General features: G+C 37.7%; 1 protein-coding gene across 6 annotated transcripts in view; it reads right to left on the bottom strand.

Moving 5' to 3' along the window:
- The window catches only part of rapgef2b (Rap guanine nucleotide exchange factor 2b), a 357,783-nt gene that overhangs the window by 85,432 nt on the left and 247,736 nt on the right, over nucleotides 1–24,615 (bottom strand). For all 6 annotated transcript variants that reach the window (XM_059964949.1, XM_059964950.1, XM_059964952.1 and 3 more), the window contains 5 exons: nucleotides 5,306–5,464; nucleotides 4,164–4,316; nucleotides 3,889–4,053; nucleotides 2,957–3,064; nucleotides 2,280–2,483 (listed from right to left, as the gene is read on the bottom strand). In XM_059964949.1, coding sequence (XP_059820932.1) covers nucleotides 2,280–2,483; nucleotides 2,957–3,064; nucleotides 3,889–4,053; nucleotides 4,164–4,316; nucleotides 5,306–5,464 — 789 coding nt within the window. The remainder of the gene's footprint in view (nucleotides 1–2,279; nucleotides 2,484–2,956; nucleotides 3,065–3,888; nucleotides 4,054–4,163; nucleotides 4,317–5,305; nucleotides 5,465–24,615) is intronic.

Here is a 24,615-nt window from a genome sequence, read left to right as displayed (position 1 = left end):
AACATGTAGGGCATGCTTCTACTGGAGCAGATAGAGAGGAGATTCACCAAAGATGTGGCCCAGTAAGGTGTATTTCAGTTATGAGGACAGGCTGGATGAACAGATTTTTTTTTAAAGGCAGTGAAGACCAGGGAAGGGCAAGTTGGAGGCATACAAAGTTAGGAGATGCACAAATATGGTACTCAGTGAATAACTCTCCTGGACCAACAATCACAAGAAGGCGTGCGGATGCCTCTACTTTCTCAGAAGATAAAGATTTAACAAATAATTTAACAAACCTCTACACATACAACATGGTGCCAGTGACCAACAGTGACATCTTGTATACAGTTTTCAAAACTACAGGATAGTCTCCTTCTTCCAGATATAATACAACTATTACTTCCTCTGAACTGTAATGGATTTAAGTCTTTAATTTCCCTTTTAAGAATATATCTTTTGGCAGACTGAACAATCCAGCACTTCTGTGATCTCCTGGGGGTTTTGGTGTGGAGTGCAACTACAGCCATCACTGGGGGTGGCTGCATCAATGACATAACATGGACCTATTACACCATACCAGTTGATGTGTCGGGCAAGATTAAAATCAATGAGGATGAGAATGGGAAATGAATGTGTGTTCAGTGCCGTCTGGCTACATTTGACTGGTCTCCTCGCTGCTGCTGGCAGAAGATGCAGGAGTCTTAGGTCCCACGCTGCAAAGTTTGATTGCCTCGGCATCTCATGGATGCGGACTCACTTTCGGCTGTGGTTTGTTATTTAATGTTCTCAGAGCTGAATGCACTTCACTATTTACGCAATTTGATTGAGATGCTTCGGTGTGGAACTGGATCTGCAGATGTGGCCTACAGCCATGGCATCGTACCTGGACTGGCTTCACTCGGCTTGGTGGCTCATGGCTGTGGGCTCACTTTTGGGGACTGTGCAGTTTGACGTTTAATGTTACTTAGTGTTTTTTATTCACAGTTTGTTCTTTGTTCTATTTTTTTTCCTGTACATTTGACAGTCTTGTTGTAAGTTTTTTTTCTTTAAATGGGTTCTACGGTGTTTCTTCGTTTTGTGGCTGCCTGCAAGGAGATAGATCTCAAGGTTGTATACTTCGATAATAAATATACTTTGAACCTGCACTCTTAAACATAGCTTGATTGGTTCCATAATGGCCTGGTTTGGGAACTCTAAACATGGTAACTCAGGAGATTCCAGACAGTAGTAGACACATGTTGGTTCATCACAAGTATAGCCCTCTGCAACACGAAAGCATCTATAGGAGGCTACCTAAGTAATGGAAAACTACAGACCACTTATTCCACTCCCAAGGGCTTATCTCTGACTGTCTTGGAGCAAGACAGGCTTAGTCCTCCCCACAGATTCTGCGTGTCTTGCTGAGTTCCTCCACAGCATATTATCTCTGACTGTGTCTTTCTTTTGCATCAATGTCTTGTATTTGCAGTTCTTTTTTCCTTCTCTTCAGTGACTTGCATAATTTATATTCTGTTTGTCTGTACCTATGTGCCTCTGATGCTGCATCAAACAAGTTTTCTCATTGTACCTTCAGCTCACTATATTTGTGCACCTGACAATAAAATCTTGACTTTTCTCCATAGTAGAGGCATATAAAATTGGATGCCATGAGTTTAGGATAAGGAGAAGGTTCAGAGGGAATCTGAGAAAACTCTTTTACAATCTGCAATGTAATGCCTGAGGGTGGTGGGGACAATTTCACCATACTTCCTTGCAAATGGCTTTCAAATTTCTCTCAATGTTTACAAAAAGATAGTCCTAAAATCTTCAACAATGAACTATTTTCATTTCATTCTATTTCTATTCTTATAAAATCATGTGCTTCAGTTTATGGCGTTGTTATCTGTTTGATGGGCAAATATGATGAAACAGCTCACCAAACCTTCATCTTATTTTCACCTTGATACAGGTTTGAAAACACTACTGAACAGTACAATAGATTGCAACTTGAGAAAGTGATGAGATACTAATTTAAATCTCCCCTTTGCAGTTAATAAAAATATAGAAGATGGCAGAATTATGCTTGGATATAAGGAATCACACAAACATTTCTTACAGACTGATGACCCATGTCCCAGCAATTCTGGTTCATTAACGAATATTTAATTCTGGTTTTGAAACAGAGTTCTAGCTGATGAGATCTGAGAAACTTCAAAACTCAGTGAAAGTACAGTGTAAAGTTTTGCTACAGACATGCTGTAATATTTAGGTAGATGCATGTACTTTTCTCCAAAAAAAAGCTAAAATATAAAGCAAACCTGATCACCACGTTTCAATCCAGCTTCAGTAGCCTTGCTTCCAGTCTCTACACTGTCAATGAAGATTCCAAAGCCTTTCTCAGTGCCTCCCAATAGGATGAATGGCAAAGGAGCCTCACGTGATGGCTTTGTTAAAGTTATAAGTCGCCGCTTAGCCTTAGCTGCACAGGCGATATTCAATAGCCTGAGGTGACCGCCCATTTTCTACACAACACAACAAATACTTTGTTAGCAGTACAAAATTTATCTTGTGATAATAAAAACATAAGGCATATGCACAGCAGCAGGTATAAGCCATTTAATCTCTCAATTCTGCATTTGTCTTCAATACTGAACAGATCCTGTAGCTCAAAGACAATATTTCCCTGTCCTCAATACTCCTAGTTCACTACATGCCTACAAATGAATATGCACAACGCTCTAAGGTTAAAACAAAAACTGTAACTGAGAAAGAGATTTCTCCTTATCAGAGTCCAAGATGGCTAAACACAGTCTAAGATTTTGAACATGAAGGAAACAAGTTCTCAGGACCTGATCTGTCAGTCCCTCTCATAATCTCAGATGTTGCAGTAAGATGACCACCCATCCTTCTAAACTCAAGCACAATGTTACAGTATTTTTAGCTACCTTATGAGGAGGATCTCAAAGTTAAGCATGCCATAAATGGAATAACTCACCTCCCGTTCCAAATTGTTTTCAAATTCTTCCAGAAACGTGGTCATTGCAGAATTTCCTTCAAAATCATTGAAGTGATTGTTTACCCACAATAATACTACCCGTGTAACCTACAAAGCAATTAAAAAGGTTTAATTTGTATCGTTAAAGATTAGCTACGTACAACACATGCTGATAATTTCCGTACAGAAGATAAAAGCATTGGAGGCTTGATCGCCTGAATTTATTTTGATCCTTGAAATTATCCTTTTAGTCAAATCGTTACTTTAAATTTTAGATTATATGAAGAAACTGCAGGTATATTATACTAGCAGATAACAGAGCAATGAGATTTGTAACTATGCATTTTATGCACAATACAGTATTAAAGTTACAAGAAGTACATCTACTGAGAGCCTTAAACATTCCTATCACACTTAAGTTTACATGTGAAATATTTCAATATCCTTTCTTGCTTAAAATAGCTTTCAAGATACCCCACCACTCTCAAACTAATGAAATATATTATTAAAGAACATGAAATAACCTACTTGTCGATGGAGTAATAACTCTACAACATATACAATACTTAAAAAAAGACGTTACTTGCAATATATGTGTACAAATCCTGAAACCGTTGCCAAATAATGGTAAAATTACTTTATCAAAACCTGCAGTGCACTAAAATAAATCTAAATATATAAAGGCAAGAAGTTGTGAAGAAAGAAGTAATAGAATTAATAATTTTAGATATCCTCTTGGCCAAACAATTATTCAAGGTGCATTACCAGTCAATACAGTTCTAAATGATGTGGATCGATATCACAAAGATAATGACCAGATACTTAACACATTAACACTTGGAGAGGGAAATATTAGTTACAAGTTAAATTGCTAAGTATTTTATTATTACAATCTCAAGCATGAAGCTATTCACACGTTTCATCTGACTAACCTTGTCCCTGAGACTTGGGTCATTAAACCACTCCAGCAATTTCTTCCCAATTTCCATTGGGCTTGATAAGAACGTTCTGTAGGTTAAAAGAAAATCTTCAATATATGTTGGGTCCACCACTGAGTGCTCTTCCACCAGGTGCATTGTTAACCGTTCCGGTGTACCCTAGTATCATAAAACAGAATAAGTTGAGAAAATAAGTTTTCATATAGAGAAAACAATTCATAGTTTTTACGAAAGTTGTGCCTGAAATACGTTTAAGAATTCCTGCTTACCTTTATGACTATGTGTCCTTTCCTGGTTCCTGTGCGATCCAACTCCCTATGTTCTTTCACCATGACAATTTCTCCCTCCTCCTCCACTTTCTGCATATTTTTTTCCACCTGATTGAGTATTCTACAATAATCTTGCTGGGCTATGCACACAAACTGAAAGGGAATGTAGAAAATGCTTTGGCACTAGGTATTTTATAATCAGGATATGGCTAAATCCATAAATTCTTCATTAAAAATTTCTTCGCACAATGCTCTGAAATACTAAAGCTCCACATTTCTTGAACTTATTACTGTTGTAGGTAATGAGATTTTATTGCAAAAGGTACTGATTTAATAAAATGGTAATTTCATAAATTAAACATAGACCAGATCAGATCCATTAAAATAGAAAAAAAACACTTCAAAGTGCAGTGGTAGAATATTGATTGATCCTTCATGTCAATTATTATTCTCATTAAAATCAAATAGAATGCTCTACAAATATTTTATTATTTTAATGCCTCAAATTGGTGAAGCAGTAAAACTACAGCAAGATGGGGGTCATTCCTTGCTTCTGATATGGTCTGCATGGAGTTTGCGTGTTCTCCATGGCCACATGGTTTCCTTTGGTTGCTCCGGTTTCTTATGTCCCAAAGATTTTTGGGTTAATGGGTTAATAGGCCAAAATAAATTGTACCCAAGTGTCAAGGCTAGTGGTAGAATCCAGGGGAATTTGGATGGAAAATGGGAAGAATAAAATGGCACAACGCATTACATGAATGGCTATTTAATGCTCAGCACGAATTTCAAAAACTAGTCTGTGTTGTATGACTTTTAAGATTTATTAATGACATATTAAATGTATTACAATAAAGTAATGAATAGGATTGAAACAATGTGACAAGCATTTACTCCTTCAACATATTATTTACATATACTGACTCCACTGTGGTTGAAACAACCCATTTGCCTATCTTTGACTTGGTAGTTTCAACAAATCACTGCTGCAAACAGCAATACCTTCCATGTAATTCTGAATACACTTACTTTCAATATCATTATTTCAACATTTTTCTTTCATATTAGTGAGATAGCATAAAATTCATGGGGATTTTCAGAATGAAGATTTCAGATATATTCAGGGCAAAAACAAACTTAATTACCTGGCAGTCATCAGCCTTAGTTTTCATTATGCCCTTCATGTATTCTTTATCCATAGTTGGGGAGACACCAAAGCTATTGCCCATGCACAGGATTTCTAGTCGCCCATCGGGGTAAGTGACCTCAACTGAACCATTTAAAATGACTGACCATGAATCAAGCTGGAAAACAAAATAAATAAACAAACAAACAAATTTCCTAAACTACCAAGCAAGGAAAATTACTACTTTTGTATACTTCAAAATACATAGAAAGTGATACTTCAATAGTGCTGCTACTGCAAATGTTCAATGAGCTGGAATGTGGTGAGCATGGATATTCCATGAAACGGGGTAGAACTGCTACATTATACTTAACAGAAAAATAAATGCATTATTAATAATTACTTAATCATAACGGCTCAGAATTTGGTAAAAATTGACCTGGGAGAGCAGCTAGATTTCATTTTCTTTTTTCCTAGTAAATAGAGGTAGTGCAGAAAGTCTACAATTCCATAGAATGCTCACCCTGCAACACAGGAAAAAAAACAGCATGCAAAATTATAAACAGGTAAGGAGATTTCAAAAGATCATTTCTGGATTTCTATCAGTGTCATACTTCAGAGAGTACAGAAATTGAGAGGGCAGTGCAACTAAATACATGGCTTAAATATTAGTGTCAGAGAGAAGAGTTATTATAATTGGGACAAGTTCTGAGGGCCTGTACTAGGCAATGGGTTGCATTAAGGCAGGGCAGGGACCAAAATGCATGACAGTAGATTTGCTCATACCAATGGATAGGGTTTAAAGATAATCAGGCTTGGTAAAGAAATTTTTGCAGCAATTTCAAAAAGCAAAGTCAATCAGATGTGGTAATTAAAGTTTTAGTGAAATAGCCTGGAAGACAGAAAACAAAGTCAGGAAAATAAACTATTAGGCAGTGCTTAACTCTATTTTAATGCAGCAAATTTCTAACAAATAAGGACGAAGAATTGAAGACTGAGACGGACATCTGAGCATACGACATGTTGGCCAAGAGCAAAGCACGCATTAGAACTAGTCAGAAGGGGAATTTCAGGACAAAATGGATACAGATGAGTTGGTGTGGCATTATTGAAGGGAACAACAATGGAAGAACGATACACTGAAATCGTAAAAAAGAGCCCATACTGGATGAATTGGAAAAACAAAAACTGGCAATCATGCAGAAGAAGAAAAGTAAATACAAAGGCAAATTTCTGGAAAGTACAAAGTAAGAAAGCTAGTGATGCTAGGAAATCACAACTATCCTGACATGAACTGAGACCAGGATATAAAAAGGTCAAAAGGATCTGTAAAATTGGATATAAAATATCGGTTAGATATACATCAGCTTAAGTATCTATGATGCAGAAATCACTTTAGGGCACACACACTTTTGATTAGCAACTAAAGTACTTGTACAAATACTCCAATTGACACAAAACTTCCTTCAAATTTGTACATATTTTATTTCAATACCCATTAAAGGAATGCTCAAATATTCAAATCCACCATGTCCTTTATCATAATTGATCTGGATATATGAAAGAGAAATCAGACAAATGCTCATTTAGGAATTAAAATGAAATCTTTAAAAAACTAAAGACAATTCATGTAGTCAAGTGTTAGAAAAATCTGTAATAGTGCTGTATTCTCATTTTTGAGACAGTAAATTGAAGAAGGATAGAAGAAAGAAATATTTAGAAAATAATTAAAACCACATTTTTTAAGAGCAGTATGCCTTCAGGCACTGCTGCAATGAAACACATTTAAAAATATATGTCCACGAAGCTGTGATAACAAAATGGCCAAAGGAGTCTCAAATAGCTCAAGGTCTAACTCTGAGCACTCAAGGTTAATCAAATTCAAGAACTGCTTTCAAGGCAAACCACTACTGCCATCCAACTGCCCTTCAGAAGGTGATGGATGTGTTTCTTTCTTAAAACTCTGCAGTTTGTCAATGTTTTTCAATGCAAATTCCAGATTTAGATGTCAACAATGAAGGGTGCATTTCCAACTCAGAATGACATTCAACATGGAGGTGACACTCTTGCGAAGAAGGCCGTCTAACAGTATGCCAGAACATAGATCTGCTGGAAAGTGGGATGCAGTGACAGCACGTGGAATTTAATCCAAGCATATGTGAGGTATTGCACATTGGGAAATTAAATTCTGTCAGGGATCTTCAGAGTGTTGATTACAGAGGGACCTTTGGGTGCAAGTGCACCACTTATTGAAAGTCATAACCTAGGTATTTCGGGTAGTGAAGAAGGTATTTGGTATGCTTGCCTTCAGAGGCCAAGGCCATTAAAATAAGAGTTGGGAAATTGTGTTAAAGCAATACAAAACAGATGTGTTTAGACCACACCGTGCATTTCATACTGTGTATGGCTTTGGTCACCACATTATAGGAAGGATATGAGAGCAACAGAGTGCAGACGACTTTCACTAAGATTTGTCTGGAATGGATGATTCTTTTATTAGGATAGATTGAATAGGCTGGATTTATCCTCACCGGAGCAGAGGAAGTTTAGAAGCATAGAACCTTTAAGAGGTATATAAAATTATGAAGAATATTCATAGGAGAGATAGTCTTTTACCTGGGGAAGGCATGGGTTTATGGTGAGAAAGAAAAAATTTAAAGGCGATACGAGGAGTGAATTTTCACACAGATGTGAAAAGTATCAGGAACCAGCTGCCAGGGACAGTGGTAGAGGCAGATACAATAACAATGCTTATAAAGCATTTAGACAGGTACGTAGGCTAGAATGGAATAGAGGGATACAAGTCTAATGCAAACAAATGGGATTAACACAGATAAGGTATCATGGTCAGGTTAATAGGGCCTGTTTTTGACACTATATATGTCTGTGGTTATCCTGGTGCAAGACATGACTCCAGATAGCTTCCCTCGATTCCCACGGGCTTCAGTTTTTCCAAGATAGTGACGTCAATCCAGAAATAAGTTGGTATATGTTGCTGCATCCAATGCTTGCAATTCTTTTCTGAAAGAACATGCAATAAGCAGAGCTGGTTGAAATCTGGTTTCTACAATTAAAGATACTAGAATCATTAACTGACCATTCCAATCAAAAGTGGGTGCCTGAGCTTTAGTCTTGAGTTTGGCATTCACAAGCTGGACTTTGAATCACAGTTCAGCCAATTTTCTCCCTTAAGTTATTTAATTATACATGATTAAACACACATGGACTGAAGACAGATGGTTCTAGGATTGCTTGGCTTCTCTCTACTGCATGCTGTTCATTATGCACGTAGTTCCATGGTGCAGCTCCACCACCTTGGCATCTCATTTGCAAGTATATCTGGTGCTCCTCCTGGTATGCCCTTCTGTACTCCTCATTGCACCACATGTGGTTGCCCTGGTTTGACAGTATACCGGGCTACAAGTTCACAGATTTTCATGGAATATAGTTCTACTGCTGTGAGTATTAACAAATCTTATGAATGCCCAGTTTTGAGCTGCCAGACCTGTTTGATTCTAACACATGCCAGCTGAAAGTAAATGGCAGTATCAGAATAATTAAAATTAATGAATGCATGGGGATCTCAAAGGATTATTGGCTGGATTAAGGGAAGAGTTGGAATGAGTAGTCTACAGAATGATTTCAAGATAAGGATGAGAATTTTTAAACTACAGCTTGAACTCAAGCAGTGATAGTGAGTGAAAGAGACAATGTAAGTTTAGATATGATCTTGCAACACACACAAAATGCTGGAGGAACTCAGCAGGCCGGGCAGAATCTATGGAAAAGAGTACAGTCGACGTTTCGGGCCTGGACCGCTGGGTTCCTCCAGAATTTTGAGTGACTATAAGACCATGAGACAAAGGAGCAGAATTAGGCCATTCAGGCCATCGAGTCTGCTGTGTCATTCCATCATGGCTGATCCCGGATCCCACTCAACTCCATACACCTGCCTTCTCGACAGGTCTGGATTTCCAGCATCTGCAGATTTTCTCTTGTGTGTGATTGGTTATGACCTTTTAGGTTTGAATGTTCAGGTTTTTCTAAACAGCTCGAATTAATAGTATTTCTTTTGACTTAGTAATATTTTGGCTTTACAGGCTTGTTCATCCCTAATTACCCTTGATAAGGTGGAGATGGTGTATCACGACGAGTGGTTTCCTTGATGAAGGAATCACAATACAATTCCAAGTCAGAATGCAATGCAACTGGCAACACAGCCTACAGCTGATACAGGGACACAATGCCATAATCCTCACTGGTGGTAGATACTAAAGTTTGGGAGATACTGTTGCTATATTCCAAGTATGCAATTGCAGAACCTGCGGCACATTATGTAGATGTTGTAGACAGTAGATGCTATGTGCCAGCGACAGAGGAAATGACAGGTTGGTGGGTGACATTTAAATCAAGTGAAAATTTTCACCATAGAAGCTGTTGAGCTTCTTTCTCATCAGGCCAAGTAGAGAATATTTCATCTCCTCCTTGCCATGGTTTGCAAAGGTGTGAACATCTTTTAGGGTGTCAGAACCTGAGTCACTAGCTCCAGGATATTGCTTCGGACATGCTCTTCATACAAAGTATTTACGTGGCTGACCTAGTTGAGTTTCTTATCACTGAGGATCATTAGAATATTTATCATAGTAATACCACTGCTTATCCTAGTAGCCTGGCACTCGTATGCTAATCACGTTACTTTCCACATCTCAGCCCAATGATTGAATCTTGGTTGGCTCTTACTGCTTCAGTTCCTGAAAAGAGTTGAAAATGTTAAACATGCAATCTTTAGTGAACATCCCCACTTTATAAGATCATCAAGGAAGCAAATGAAGATAGTTGGCCTGGAACATTGCCTTGATTTGCTTACAATAATGACAACTCTCTTCTTTTATGCTATCCATGACTCTAGCCGCTGTTTTCCAAATACACACACCTCAGCTTTACCATGACAATTGCACTTGAAATAATTCATTTTTGACATTAACTGATATTAAGGGAATCTCACCTCACTTCTGAATGGATCTACAATCCTTGTGAAATCCAAATTAGGCACAAGTGAGCTGAGGATCAAGTGTATAATAATAAAAATATGAATGAAGCCTGCAAAAATACACAAGCTTGAGCAGAGATACAACCAAACTATATTATCAAAGTGAAATAAGTGAGGTTGATGATGAGGCAGAATACCCATCTAAAGTTCAAGATCAAAGCTTAACAGGTTGTTGGAATGCAGATAGCTTAATAAAAGGAAGAGAAGTTGTATTTGTGCCCCAAAGAATGAGGGGGGGTTGGGACATAAAAATTTTGGTCTTTTAGTGTTTAGTTTGTGAAAATTTCAGACTGTGCACCATCAGCAATGGTGGGTTCATCATGAGAGGTGGTTTTCAGGTGGGGCTGGGTCACGTCATGGTATGTGCAGAAACTGTGGGCAACATTCTTAATACAAGATTGTATCTTGCATTGTCGAAGACATTAATCACAGTTCATTATCAAAATATGTATACTATGTACAAACGAGATGCATCTTCTTGCAGTCAGCCACAAAACAAAGAAACACAACTGAAACCATTAAAAAACCCACACGACAAAGGCCAAACACCTAATGTGTGGGGGGGAGAATAAATCATACAAACAACAAAAAAGTAAACAAATAACAAACAGAACATTATTCAGAGTCCCTGAAAGTGAGTCCACAGACACGGAGCCAGTTCAGCATTGAAGCAAGTGACAATGATTGCAGGGTATACCGCAGTCAGTTCAACATTGAGGCAAGTAAACCTTCTGGATTAGTAAACTGAACACTAGTTCGTCCTTCCATCTTGGCCTTCACACCTTGATCATTTTAATCTGACTCAACTAAACATCAATTTGTTTTTCATTTTCAGCCCAGTGCCCCACCACACTGATTTTACCCCAATTCTGCTCCAGCAAAGGCCAAATATCAGTTTGTTTCTCACTTTCAAGACTGGGTCATGCTGCTTCAATCCAGCCCCAAATTTGTTCCAGCAAAGGCCACCACAGATGTACCTGCATTCTTGAGAGTCGACTTTGCCAAGTCCTTCAGGACACAGCAATAACCTCAGACCATACAGATGGTTCAAAAGCACAACTCCCAAAGGGAAACTACAGGTTGTGCATTACAGTGAATGTTGTCCACAAAAACTGTGATCAATAGAATAGTTAGCAGCTTTGCTTGTTGCCTGTGAAGTGTTGCCGTGATTTGCCAGCGCCATCATTTTATCAATCAAGTGATAAAAGTGCACAATAACTCTGCCTTACATTTATTTGCAACCACAAACAAGACTGTGGAAAATAACTAATTCAGATTCTGGAAAATAATACTGAAGATAATGCACAATTTTCAATTGAATTATTTAAAATCTCTTTTTGAGAGAACTGGCAGAAGCTATACAAATGGTGGAATAATTCTGCTAATATTTTCAGTCATTGCAGGGGACAGGCTAGTTTGCTGACGGCAAACAAGATAATGCAGTGGATTCCAGTTAATTGGGACTCATCTGGACCAGTACATTTTAGCCCAATTAACTGACTGCTCTAATTAGCCGAAGTTCCATGGAAATAGTTAAAAAGGTATTAAAAAAGACAAACTATCATTTATCTGAGTAACAAATTATATATGTAAATGAAATACAGGACAAACTAGAACACTATCAATACACAACACACACAAAATGCTGGAGGAACTCAGCAGACCAGGCAGTATCTATGGAAAAGAGTATAGTCGACGTTTCAGGCCAAGACCACTGGCAGTTTTCTGTCATATCTGACAATTGACAGGAAACCTGTGCAGGAGTGTTTTTTTAATTAGTTTTTTTAAGCTTTTTTATACATCTTACAAATTAAAAAAAACCCCAAATCAGAATGAGGAACATTAATACAGTGCAAAATTAAGCATACAATGACAATATGATAGAAAGAAAGAGAATTTTTTAAAAAAGCACCTAAATTGAAGACAAGTAAACTTAGTATCCTCCCCCAACCTCACAACACAATAAAAAAACTCCAGACCAACCTCAACGCAATACAGAGAATATAAATCAGGACAATCAAACTCCCAGACTGTGAGTACACTTAGTAACAGAGGATAATAATGCCTACTGCCAGAAAAAAAAAGGGAGCTGAAAGCAAGGGACAGAAAAAAAGAAAAAAAAAACCCTAGTCAAGAGGAAGGTTATGAAAGTACTCGATAAAAGGTCCCCAGACCTTATGGAACTTTAAATACGAATTAAGAACTGAATAATGGATTTTTTCGAAGTCCAAGCAGGCCATAATGTCGTTAAGCCATTGAGCATAAGTGGGCGGGGCAACATCTCTCCATCTAAGGAGGATCAAGCATCTAGCCAGGAGAGAGGCAAAGGATAATATTCGGAATTTGGTCGGACTCAAGACGTAAATCTGTCTCGCCCCAGAAACCGAACAAAGCAATTAAGGGGTTTGGTTCTAGGTGCTGATTCAGAATATATGATAACGTAGTGAAGACATCTTTCCAAAATTTCTCCAAGCTAGGACAGAACCAGTACATATGAATGAGAGAGGCCTCGCCCCTCTTGCATTTATCACAAAGCGGACTAATGTTACGGTAGAATCGAGATAGTTTAGATTTAGACATATGGGCTCTATGAACAATCTTAAACTGTAAAAGGCAATGACAAGCACAAAGAGAGGTTGAGTTAACCAATTTGAGAATCGAGTCCCAACTCTCATCAGATAAGGAGATATTTAAATCCTGCTCCCATGCCATTTTAATTTTATCCACAGGGGCCCGTCGTAAGGCTGCTAACTTATCTTGAATAATTGATATTAGACCTCTACCTAGTGGATTAATGGAAAGAAATAAGTCCATAGCATTTTTCGCAGGCATTTCTGGAAAGTTAGGAGTTAAAGGAGCAATAAAGTGTCTAATTTGGAGATATCTAAAAAAAATCAGCATTGGGCAGATTGAACTTAACAGGGAGCTGCTGAAAAGAAGCGAAGAGATTATCAATGAAAAGATCTTCAAAATGCCTAATGCCCTTCCTATACCAAACCTGGAATGCTGAATCATACGTAGTAGGTAAAAAAAGGTGATTATGTACGACAGGGCTGGAAACGGAAAAACCATGGAAACCATAGCATTTCCTAAACTGAGCCCATATACGCAAAGTGTGTCTAACAAGAGGATTAGCTATTAATCTGGACAGACTACTAGGGAGTGCAGAGCCAAGAAGTGCAGAGATAGATAGTTCTTTAGTGGAGCTCAACTCCATTGACACCCACTTAGGGCACTCGGGTTGGCCATGGAAAAAAGACCAAAAGGTAGCACAACGTATATTAGCTGCCCAATAATATAAACGAAAGTTAGGTAAAGCCATACCACCCTCTTTTTTAGATTTTTGGAGATGGATTTTACTAATTCTAGAGCGCTTATTCTTCTACAGATATGACAAAATTAATAGAGTCTAAGGAGTCAAAAAAAGATTTAGGAATAAAAATTGAGATAGATTGAAATAAGTACAAAAATTTGGGGAGAACATACATTTTAACAACATTAATACGACCTACCAAAGACATAGATAGAGGTGACCATTGTACCAGACTCTGTTTTATAGCATATGAAAGATTGACAAAGTTTTCACGAAAGAGATCTTTAAACTTCCTTGTGACTGTAATTCCAAGATAAGTAAATTGATTATGGACTACTTTAAAAGGGAGATCATGAAATGTTAATTCTTGTGCTTCTTTACTAATTGGGAAAAGTTCACTCTTATGTAAATTAAGTTTATAGCCAGAGATCTGGCTAAACTGGTCAAGAAGTGAAAACATTGGAGGTAAGGATGTAGACGGATTTGAGAGAAAAAGTAATAAGTCATCAGCATAAAGAGAAACTTTATGCTCAACACCCCCCCTCCAAATCCTGATCAATTCAGGACAATTTCGAAATGTTATCGCCAAAGGTTCTATAGCCAAATCAAAGAGAAAGGGACTTAAGGGGCATCCCTGACGGGTGCCACGTTTGAGATTAAATACCTGGGATTTCTGAAAATTAGTTAAAACAGAAGCAGAAGGACACAGGTACAGCAATTTGATCCAAGAGATGAAACTTTGACCGAGGTCAAATTTTTCTAAGACTGCAGAAAGGCAGTTCCACTCTATACGATCAAATGCTTTTGCCGCATCAAGGGAAATAACACATTCAGGAATCCCAGTTGGGGGTGAATATAAAATATTAAATAAACGCTGAATGTTAAAAAAAGGGAGACGGTTTTTAATGAAACCTGATTGGTCATCAGAGATAATAGAGGGAATAATGGTTTCTAATCTATAAGCCAAAACTTTAGCTAAGATCTTTACATCAACATTGAGCAAAGAAATCAGCCTATACGAGGGACACTCTGTTGGGTCTTTACCCTTTTTTAATAGGAGAATAATAGATGCCTCATTAAAAGATGGTGGCAGTTTGCCGTAATTAAACGAGTCAGATAATACTGAAAGTAACTGAGGAGAAAGAAGTAAAGAGAATGATTTATAAAATTCTACAGGGAACCCATCAGGTCCGGTTGATTTCCCTGAGGACAGTGCAGAAATTGCAAAAGATATTTCTTCTGATGATATAGGAGCTTTAAAATCAGATGAAAGTGAAGGAATATTCAGATTATTTAAAGATTGATCAACAGAGATATTGTCATTCAAAGATTCAGAGGAATAAAGCCGAGAATAAAAATTTTTAAATGCATCATTAATTTCCAAATGATCCGATGTAAAGTCTCCGTTCTCCTTCCGGATCTTTGCAATATGTTGTTTGGCTTTGGAGCGCCTCAGCTGATTGGCTAGAAGTTTACCAGACTTATCCCCATAAATGTAAAAGCGACTCTTGCTTTCGAGAAGTTGGCGTTTGACAGGTTGAGTAGACAGAAGATTAAATTTAGTTTGGAGATCTACACGCTTCTTGTATAGTTCAGGGTTCTTAGTTTGAGCATACAGTTGATCCAATTCTTTAATCTGGTTAATGAGGTCTAATCAGTCTGCATAGGATCTTCTGTTGAGATTTGCTGTGTAAGAGATTATTTGACCCCTCAGATATGCTTTCATGGCATCCCAGACAATCTGGGATGACACTTCAGGTGATGTATTAGCGTTAAAATAAAAGGTTATCTGATCCTTAATAAATTTTAGAAAATCATCATCCGATAATAAAGTCGAATCAAACCCCCACTGTTTATTCCTCTGAGGGAGACCAGGAAAGTTTAAAGAGAGAGTAATTGGGGCACGGTCAGAAATCAATATACTCTGATACTCACAAGAGTAGGCAAATGGATTAAGTTGGTTATCGAGTAAGAAATAGTCAATTCTAGTGAAGGTATGAACATGTGAAAAAAAAGAATAATCTCTCTCAGTAGGATGATGGAAACGCCATACATCAGAGATACCAAAATTAGAGAGAAACGATTGGATAGCTAAGGCAGGTTTAGTAGGTGATCTGGTAACAGAGGACGATCGATGCAGATTAGGATCTAACCAACAGTTGAAGTCACCACCCAGTATAAGAGAGTATGAGTTTAAGTCTGGTAGTGAGGGAAAAAAAACGTTCAAAAAAGTTAACATCATCAAAGTTGGGGGCATACAGGTTTGCTAGTACAACTTTAGTGTTATATAGTTTACCAGAAACAATAATAAAACGGCCATTTGTATCTGATATTTTATTATGGAGTTCAAACGGAATATTTGAGTTAATAAGAATGGAGACTCCCCCAGCTTTAGCGGCAAAGAATGAATGAAAATGCTGATCTGCCCACTTTGACAGAAGCCGGGAGTTATCAAAACAACGAATATGAGTTTCTTGAAGGAAAGCAATGTCAGCTTTGAGTTGTTTAATATGTGAGAATACCTTCCTCCTTTTAACAGGGTGATTCAATCCCTTTACATTCCAGCTCACGAATTTAAGTGCACTAGCCATTATCAATTACTAATGCATAAAAGGCAGCAGGCACATAAAAAGTCAAGCAATACAATAGCAGTCTGGGAGCAGAAACATAAACATAGATTCATAAAATCAAAACATAAACATGTCCTGAGCAATAAAGAAAAACAATAAATACAGTGAATGATGTTGGAACTGGAAAATCCACCCCACCCACACAACCCAAAACTAGACGGCTACCAAAAAAAGCAGCTAGCTCTACCAAAAAAATTAACCCAAATATAACTTCCAGATCTGTGTCATTAACAGCAGTTCCGTATAAATATTATAGCAAATAGTAACTAGTTTATGCACTAGAAAACATAACTACAAATTGGAACATCTTCTGCAGAAATATAAAACTTAATACAGAGAAAATCGGAAGAAAACCAAAAGTAACCTACCCGCGAAAAATTATGGAAGAATAAAGGAAGAAAAAGGGAAAAAAAAGGAAGAAAAAAAAGAGAGGAAGGGGGAAATTATAGATTCAGGAAGAGTACTTATCAACCATTTACAGAGAGGGAAAAAAAATCAAAAATTAAGAAAAAGTGGAAAAAAAATAATAAATAAAAAAAGAATAATAAAAAAATAATCAGCAGTTAAACTGTGAATCAACAAACAGGGAGACCTTCAATAAAGACTTCAAACCTCCAAAACAAGTTAGAGTCAATTGTAAAACTCTATAGATAAAGTTATACAAGCATAAGATAGATTACACAAGTAGTGTTTAACATCCATAGGGAAACATTAAGCACAGAATGTCTATTTAAAAAAAAGACACACCAAATCCAGGGAGAGACTGCCAACAGCCCTTAAGAGTTTCAGTAAATAATGACTGAGTGATTCAAGTGAAGTCTGAGTCCGGAAAAAGTACTTTTACTATGAGAAGTACTTATCCACCATTTTAGGAGGTCCGATCGGGTTCCGAAGATGGCTGGATAGCCAGAAGACTTGCAGCAAATGCCTCAGCCTCCTTCACTGACTTAAACCACTTATATTTTCCAATACTAAGCGTGATTCATTAAATGGCAGGATTGCGAAGCGAGGGTCTAAAACCACAATCAAAAAGCATTTTCATTACGCCTTTAAACTCAGCACGCATCTTTAAGATCTGAGGTGCAAAATCCTCCACAAAGCGAATGGCTGTGTTTTGGAAAGTAAAAGTACCTCTGCGACGTGCCTCCATAATCAGATGGTGTTTTACCTGGTATTGATGAAAGCACAAAATTACCGGTCGCGGGCGGGAGCCCAGAATTCCAGGGGGAACGTAGACCCTGTGTGCCCTTTCGAGCTCAGACGGGTTTGGAAGCAAATCTTTCCCGAATATCTCACAGAGAAACTCGGCGAAAAACTTCACGGTTGATCCCTGTTCGGTGGCCTCTGGCAACCCAAGAATTCGAAGGTTACAGAGTCTGCTCCGATTTTCGAAATCCACCATTTTGGAAAGGAGTTTATTATTTTTTTCTTCTAGGCTGGAACAGAGAGTCTCCAAGTATTGAACACGACTTTCTAAATCTTCAGAAGTCGAATCGATACGAGATAAGTGTTCAGAATGTTCGTCCACTCTATTGTTGATCCGATCCAATTTGGCTTCCAGCTGTTTGAAAGCAGTTCTAAATTCCTTTAAAATATCGTCTCGATGCTGTTCCAGCGCAGCGAGGATCTCAGAAGACAGAGCAGCAACTTCCTTTCTCCCGGTTTTAGAACCCTTGTTAGACATTGTAAGGTAGATGTGTTCGCAGGCAAGTGAAAGAAACCAAATGAAGTTCCTAACTAAGGTTTAAAAAAAGGAGACATTCAGAGCAAAGATAGCGAAAATAATGGAACTAAAGTTCGAAGCAGCTAAGCAGTCGCCATCTTACTGGAAGTCCAGCAGGAGTGTTTTAAAGCAGAAAAAACCTTCGCATTGGGGCAGTTTCAGTCTCTCAAACTCAGTGGTTTGGGTCCAGTGGTACGAGTAGACTGGGGTCTTCCCTGGTTGGAGTGGATGACCATGACGTCTTCTGTGCCTCGTCATGAAATTCATTCTCCACGTAGTGCTGCGGAACAGCCTTCTTGGGCATTGGATCTCACTATAGATCTTATCCAACCAGTCTGCTGTAGCTGACTTTGCATGCTAAGACAGGCAAGTCCCTAACACACCAGGGTGTGAGACCCATTGGCTACCCTCACCTAGTTTAGCCCACCCTTTGAAGCAGTGTACCAGGTGTGGCTGCTGTCACACGTGAACAGCTACTTGGAGCCACAGGTGAGAACTGAGTGTCTGATGGGGAACCAAAGGTCACATTCAAGGTGATTGTTGATACCTTCAAATTCTCTGCAGTTCTTAACTTGGTGAAATAGTGAAATTATTTCAATTTCACTTTGGGCTGTTTCTGGTATTTCTAAGTCCGAATGCTTGAAATCACAAGGAGTAAAATAATTCTGAATTGTCTTTCTGCTTATTTCTCCCCAACTATTGTTGACAAAAATCATTTATTTTTTAACATAAACATACATTGATGTTTTTTAAAAACTGTTCGTTCTAAGCATGGTTCTAACCAACAGCTCCACAACACGAACATGACCGACATTAGTTACAAAATGTTTAGCAACAGTCTCCAGCCCCAATTAAGCAGCATATTGTCCCAAACAAAGGGACTCCCAGCAATTCTCTCAATTTGTCTTTGTTCTTAAAGAGCTATTCCAAATAAGTGGCTGGCCCAATTAACCAGAGTCCACTATCTTTAAAGAGTAAATACTTTAGATTGTCACTTGCCTACAACCAAAGAGCTGGGGGGGGGGGGGGGGGGAGACACGTCACGTGATGATGTAGGGTCGAGACGTTGGGATTCCAACTCCCTCGCAAAAAGTAATGAAATAAGGTTTAAATGAAGAAGAGTTAACAAATATCTATTAGAAACTACTTATAAGCAACTCAGGATTATCTTTTGATATGGCTCCTAAACTGAAACAGAAGAAAGCTACGACTTCGAAGACTGCGCAAATCGGCAGGGGAAAAGTCCTAGCCGTCTTGGCACAGTTGGATCTTCGCCCGACGAAGTGCATAGCGCTTCTGATGATGCGGGAAAAGAAGTTGCAGCAATGTTGGCGGTCTCTAAGAAGAAACGGCAAGAACAATGCATGCGCGAAAGTATGCATGAACAGATGTTCACAAAACTACAAGCTTTAACTACATTTGGAAGTGAAATTGAAAGTGAGTCGGAAGTTGAAACAGACTCTTTGGGAAATCCAGAAGAAAAAGAAGAAAAGAAGGAAGAGATTAAAGGAAACATAAAAGATATCCTGATATACATAATCAATGAATTAAAAGTTATAAGAACAGATATGGTGAATAAATTTAACGCTATAAGAACAGATATAAGAAGCATACAGAATACACTTGATAATGTGGTGAAAGAACAAAAGAAGATGGATAATACAGTTAAAGAGATGGAAGTAAAAATAGAAGAAAACACGGAAAGAATAGAAAAGATAGAATACGATAACCTTGCCTGGACAACAGAAAGAAGACGGATGATGGAAAAAATGGATGCACTTGAGAACTCTAGTAGACAAAATAATATTAAAATTGTTGGTCTTATGGAAGGTACAGAGGAATCCAATAAAATTCTTTCAAGAATGGATTCTGGAAATTTTGGAAATGAAAGAAGGAAGTCAAGTAATTGAAATTGAAAGAGCACATAGAGCTTTAAGACCATGACCTCAACAAGATCAAAATCCGAGATCAATTTTGATAAAATGTTTAAGGTATCAAGGTAAAGAAATGATCTTGAAAGCAGCTACTCAAGGTGCTAAAAAGAGAAATGGGCCATTGATAGTAGAAGGGAAAAGAGTTTTTTTTTATCCAGACATAAGCTACAATCTGTTGAAGAGGCGGAAGGAATTTAATCCAGTGAAAAAATCTTTATGGGAAAAGGGCTATAAATTTTTATTGAGCTATCCAGCAAAATTGATAATTTATTGGATAATGGAGGAAGAAGATTCTTCGTTGACTACCGGAAAGAGGAGGAATTTGGACAAGAATTACCTGATGTCCATGAAGAGGACTAAAGAATTATAGAAATGAAATGGACTAATGATGAAGACTGAAACAAGGTTGGACCTGATGGGACATTTATTAAAAAAAATGGTCGAGGAGTATTAATTGAGAGTAGAGACATTAATTTTTTTTTCTCTTTTCTTTATTGATATATTTTTCTTTTTTTTGAGGGGGAGCTGGGAGAGCTCTTGATCAATAGCTGCGAGTTTCACGTGTACAATCATGGCGATTGCCATGACCCGTAAAATGGGGGTGTGGGGGGGGGGGGTAATGTTGTGTTCTTTTTAATCGCAACATTAGTGGGGGGGTGTGTTTTGTTTTTTTTATTATATATTAGTTATCTTTTTTCTGTTTTTCTTTTTCTTTGCCTGGATGATTGGGGAGAGACTGATAGCAACATGGAATTACCAAGGTACTATGAATGATTAATTTACTTAATTTTTTAAGTTTTAATGTTAATGGAATTGATGGACCTGTGAAAAGAAAAGGAGTTTTAACATATATTAAGAAAATGAAAGGAGATAGTTTTTTTTACAAGAAACACATTTAACAGAAACAGAACATAAGAAATTAAAGAGAGATTGGGTTACAAAAGATAGGATTAAATACATAGGTCCTTTGAAGATAAAATTATAGTAATTGGGGAAAGTAAAAAATAAATATAAAAATTATTTTGAACTCCATGGAGCATGTGGGGATCCTCTGATATCCAGGCAATCTTTCTCTTCTTTCTTTTTTCTTTCTTTAGATAAGGGTTAAGGGGAGGGGGAAGGGTTAATATTATCTTTCTTACTATTTTACTATTACATTTATTCTTTGTAATTTCTAAAATTTAATAAATAAATATTTTAAAAAAACAAAGAAGCAGGTTGATTTTCTGATCTCAATATTCTAATCAGTGTTCCCCCAATTTTCTGAAACAGTTCATCATGCAATAACTATGAACAGTATCCTCCCAGCCACAATCACAAGTTTGATTATCACATCTCTACTCTTTCTGACAATTACAGAGCTAAATGCCAGTAATCCATAGGATCCTGCCAAAAAAAAAGTCTGAGCTAATGAATAGTATCTATATCAATACATTACCTGTTCAGTTTTCAATCTAACTAAATCCTCATAAATACAGAGTTGGCTAAATACATACTGCAAATTCTGTAAATCCATGTCACTGCAGCCCAGATACTCTGGGTGAAATACACAGTCTAAAATATCATTATCCTGAATTACAAAATATACCCCAATAGCACAACTACCACCTACTCCTACCATCACAAACTTTCCATTCCTGATACTAGCTATTTGTCTACACACTGGAAACTTTTAGTTTTGCAGGGCCAGGGTTTATACCATATTCCTTGAAGTCTCGGCATTGCTATTCTGCTTCCATGCCTTCAAAACTAAGTTTTTTGACAACCCTAACATCATAACCTTGGAGCATACATTATTTTCTGATAAGCCTTCACATAGCATTATATGGTGTATTTCTACATTAATAGATCACGATATCTACAAGTTCATAGAATATGATTGGATTTATTTGTATAACATAGGACAATTAACTGCAACATTGGTTACTTCAAAAATGTGATGACATTTTATGATGAGATCTTAATTAATTTTCCATATTTTTAATAAATTACTTTGAAGTTTTCCAACTTTGCTGCAGGGCTGAAGTTAATAATAGGAATGATACAGAAAGGTAAAACTATAGGCTATCAACAGTTAAAATTTGTAATTAGACAAGTACCCGATGTTATTGTGGGAAATCTGAAGTCACTCATTTAAAAATCATAAAGGTCACAAGTATCAATTATCTTGGGTCACATCTAATCTGAAGCAAATGGAAATATAATGGAAGAATGATGACAAGCTAATTAATGTAAATGATATAAATTAACATTAAAAATCCAGTTTAAAAATGGCTTTGAGAAACACTCATTGTGGCAGTTCTGTAAATTGCAAAGAAATTGTCTGAGCTACAAAAACCAGATGGTGGCAATAACTGAAGTTTTCTAAGGACAATGACTAGCAAACTGAGGATTTACTCTTGAACATTATCTGCCTTTTTATTTTGTTCTACAAATGCACAATTATGTTTGATTTCATATTTTTTGATTTTGTTAATAGTACTTAGTTATTTTTAACAAACTGAGAGTCTCTATCTCCAAAATCCTTTTGTACCACTAGCTCTTAATTTTCAAGGAAAAAAATGGTCTCTCTTTGTCCTTTACCAAAAGTCATTGTTTTATTTTAACTATATTTTAATCAAACTCTGTATATTCCTCTCCTTCAGCAACTCCTTTGGATCCAGAGTGAGTTGTTTTCACTCCAGATCTCCAGAAAGGGCAAGAGATGCCAGGCAGGGTGGGAGTTAGGTAGTGTATGAAATGCTGCTTATAGTGGGCTTTTTGGAACTTCCAACACATACATGGACTTGGGTTCTTAGTACCATCCCAAATGTACCCTTTCCACTTTGGGGCCAATTTCTTGTGTTTTTTTTTCTTTTAATCTAGTTTTCCAATCTATCTTAGCTAAATTGCCCTTCAGTTCTAAGTACTTTGCTGTCTCAGATTTATAAAATGGAACTATGAACTTTTTCCCACATCACTGACATCCCATAGGCTCCCATTTACCTATGTCCCAATTATTGAACTTGAACCTACCTGATATTCTCAGTGTTATCATTTTCTGACATTCCATTTTTAGCCTCTTCTTTTTCTAACTCTTATTCTCATATTCTACCTGTTCTAGTATTTTCCACTCCTGTGTCATCCTTTATTAAGAATCCTGCTCTGGGGGCCTCCAGCACTCTGTTGTTGACATTATCCTTTTCTTACAGATATCATCTCTCTTATTGCCTATTCTTATCTTTAGTATCAGCACAATTTTGGCCTCATTACCAACTCTGTACTTGGTTTTGTACTTTACCTACTTGCCATTCCTGACCTCACCCTTTTCAAATTCCCTGAACTCAGATTCATGCTTTATTAACTCCCAGCACTGGCCTCTGTCTCTTCTAGTGCTCCAGTCCCTGCTGTACATTACTGTTGCTCCATTCCCTGCTGTACTGTTGTTCCACCCCAACATTGCATTTTGCATACAATCCATTCATTGCCCCATCCTTTTCTTAACCACTCATCCTCTACTACAGCTCTAATTTTAGCCTGAATACCTTTATCCTAATCAAATATGCTTATCTAACTACTTGCTCTGGTCCATACCATTTCCCAGCTTTCCATTCACCGTTTCCACTTTTTTATCTTTTTGCTTTCTTTGGCTGTCACTTGGGATTGATAACAATTTGGCTTCACTTCAGTTCTGGGAGTTCTGAAGCAACAATCTGCTGGAAGAACTGAGTAGGTCATGTAACATCTGTGGAAGAAAAGGAACTGTCAATATTTCAGGTTGAAACCCTCTGTCAGGACTGAAAGTTGGGCTCTCCTTGCTCAGTCCTAATGCAGGGTTTCGATCCAAAATGTCAATAATTTCTTCCTCCCAGAGACGGTGCTGGATCCATTGAGTTCTTCCAGGAGATTATTTATTGCTCCAGATTCCAGCATCTGCAGTCTCTTTTGTCTCTTCTGGAGGTTCAGGAGTGGCAAATAAAGCTAGTATGGGAACCTGTGTGAGAAGACCTATCAGGCAAGAAGGTAGGTAGCTTGGACGGTGGTGTGCTCCTTCCATCTTTTATGATGGACCATCAGGTACTCATGATTTTAGGTTTCGAATTCCATCCAAAATGCCCCTTTGAGCGATCTCAGGCAAGCGATTCCCAGAATTGTGTATGGAGTCAGCGAATAAAAGACGTGTCCTGACTAAACAAAGTCAAGTGAGTGTAATGAGAGCTTCAATGTTAAGGACTTTTGGCTGGGAGACATGACATTGTTTTGCTTACTGCCTCAGCCATTGACACAGATTTGACAGTAACCTTCAAATGCCTTGAAATGCCAACACGTGGTCCTGGACTCGAAACATTTTGGAGGGAAGGAATCAACACTCTTTGCACCATGAGAATTGAGCTTGCTCTGAGTCTGCCCTGCCCTTTTGCTCTGCATGGTGTCACTGCTGAGGCTGGCCGTGAACATGCGTCGTGGTGTCGCGTCCCGATTTCCATGATGGTGGATCGACTCTCGGGTGAAAGTGGGGCTGTTGATTTTGGTGAATGAGCAATTTTATACAAATACATAACCCTGAACTTTGCCTGCATTCTGTATGTTAGCGCATTTTAAGTCGATTTAGCCAAAAAAAGTGCTGCTGTAATGCACTGTTTGTGCTAATTAAAGGTCACAAACAGACAAACAGAGCATAAGACTTCTAGTAGTATATA

Source organism: Hypanus sabinus, chromosome 3, assembly GCF_030144855.1.
Source record: "Hypanus sabinus isolate sHypSab1 chromosome 3, sHypSab1.hap1, whole genome shotgun sequence".
NCBI classification, from domain to species: Eukaryota; Metazoa; Chordata; class Chondrichthyes; order Myliobatiformes; family Dasyatidae; genus Hypanus; species Hypanus sabinus.
The sequence above is the reverse complement of the archived record's forward strand: the minus strand, read 5'-3'. Positions and strand labels throughout refer to the sequence as shown.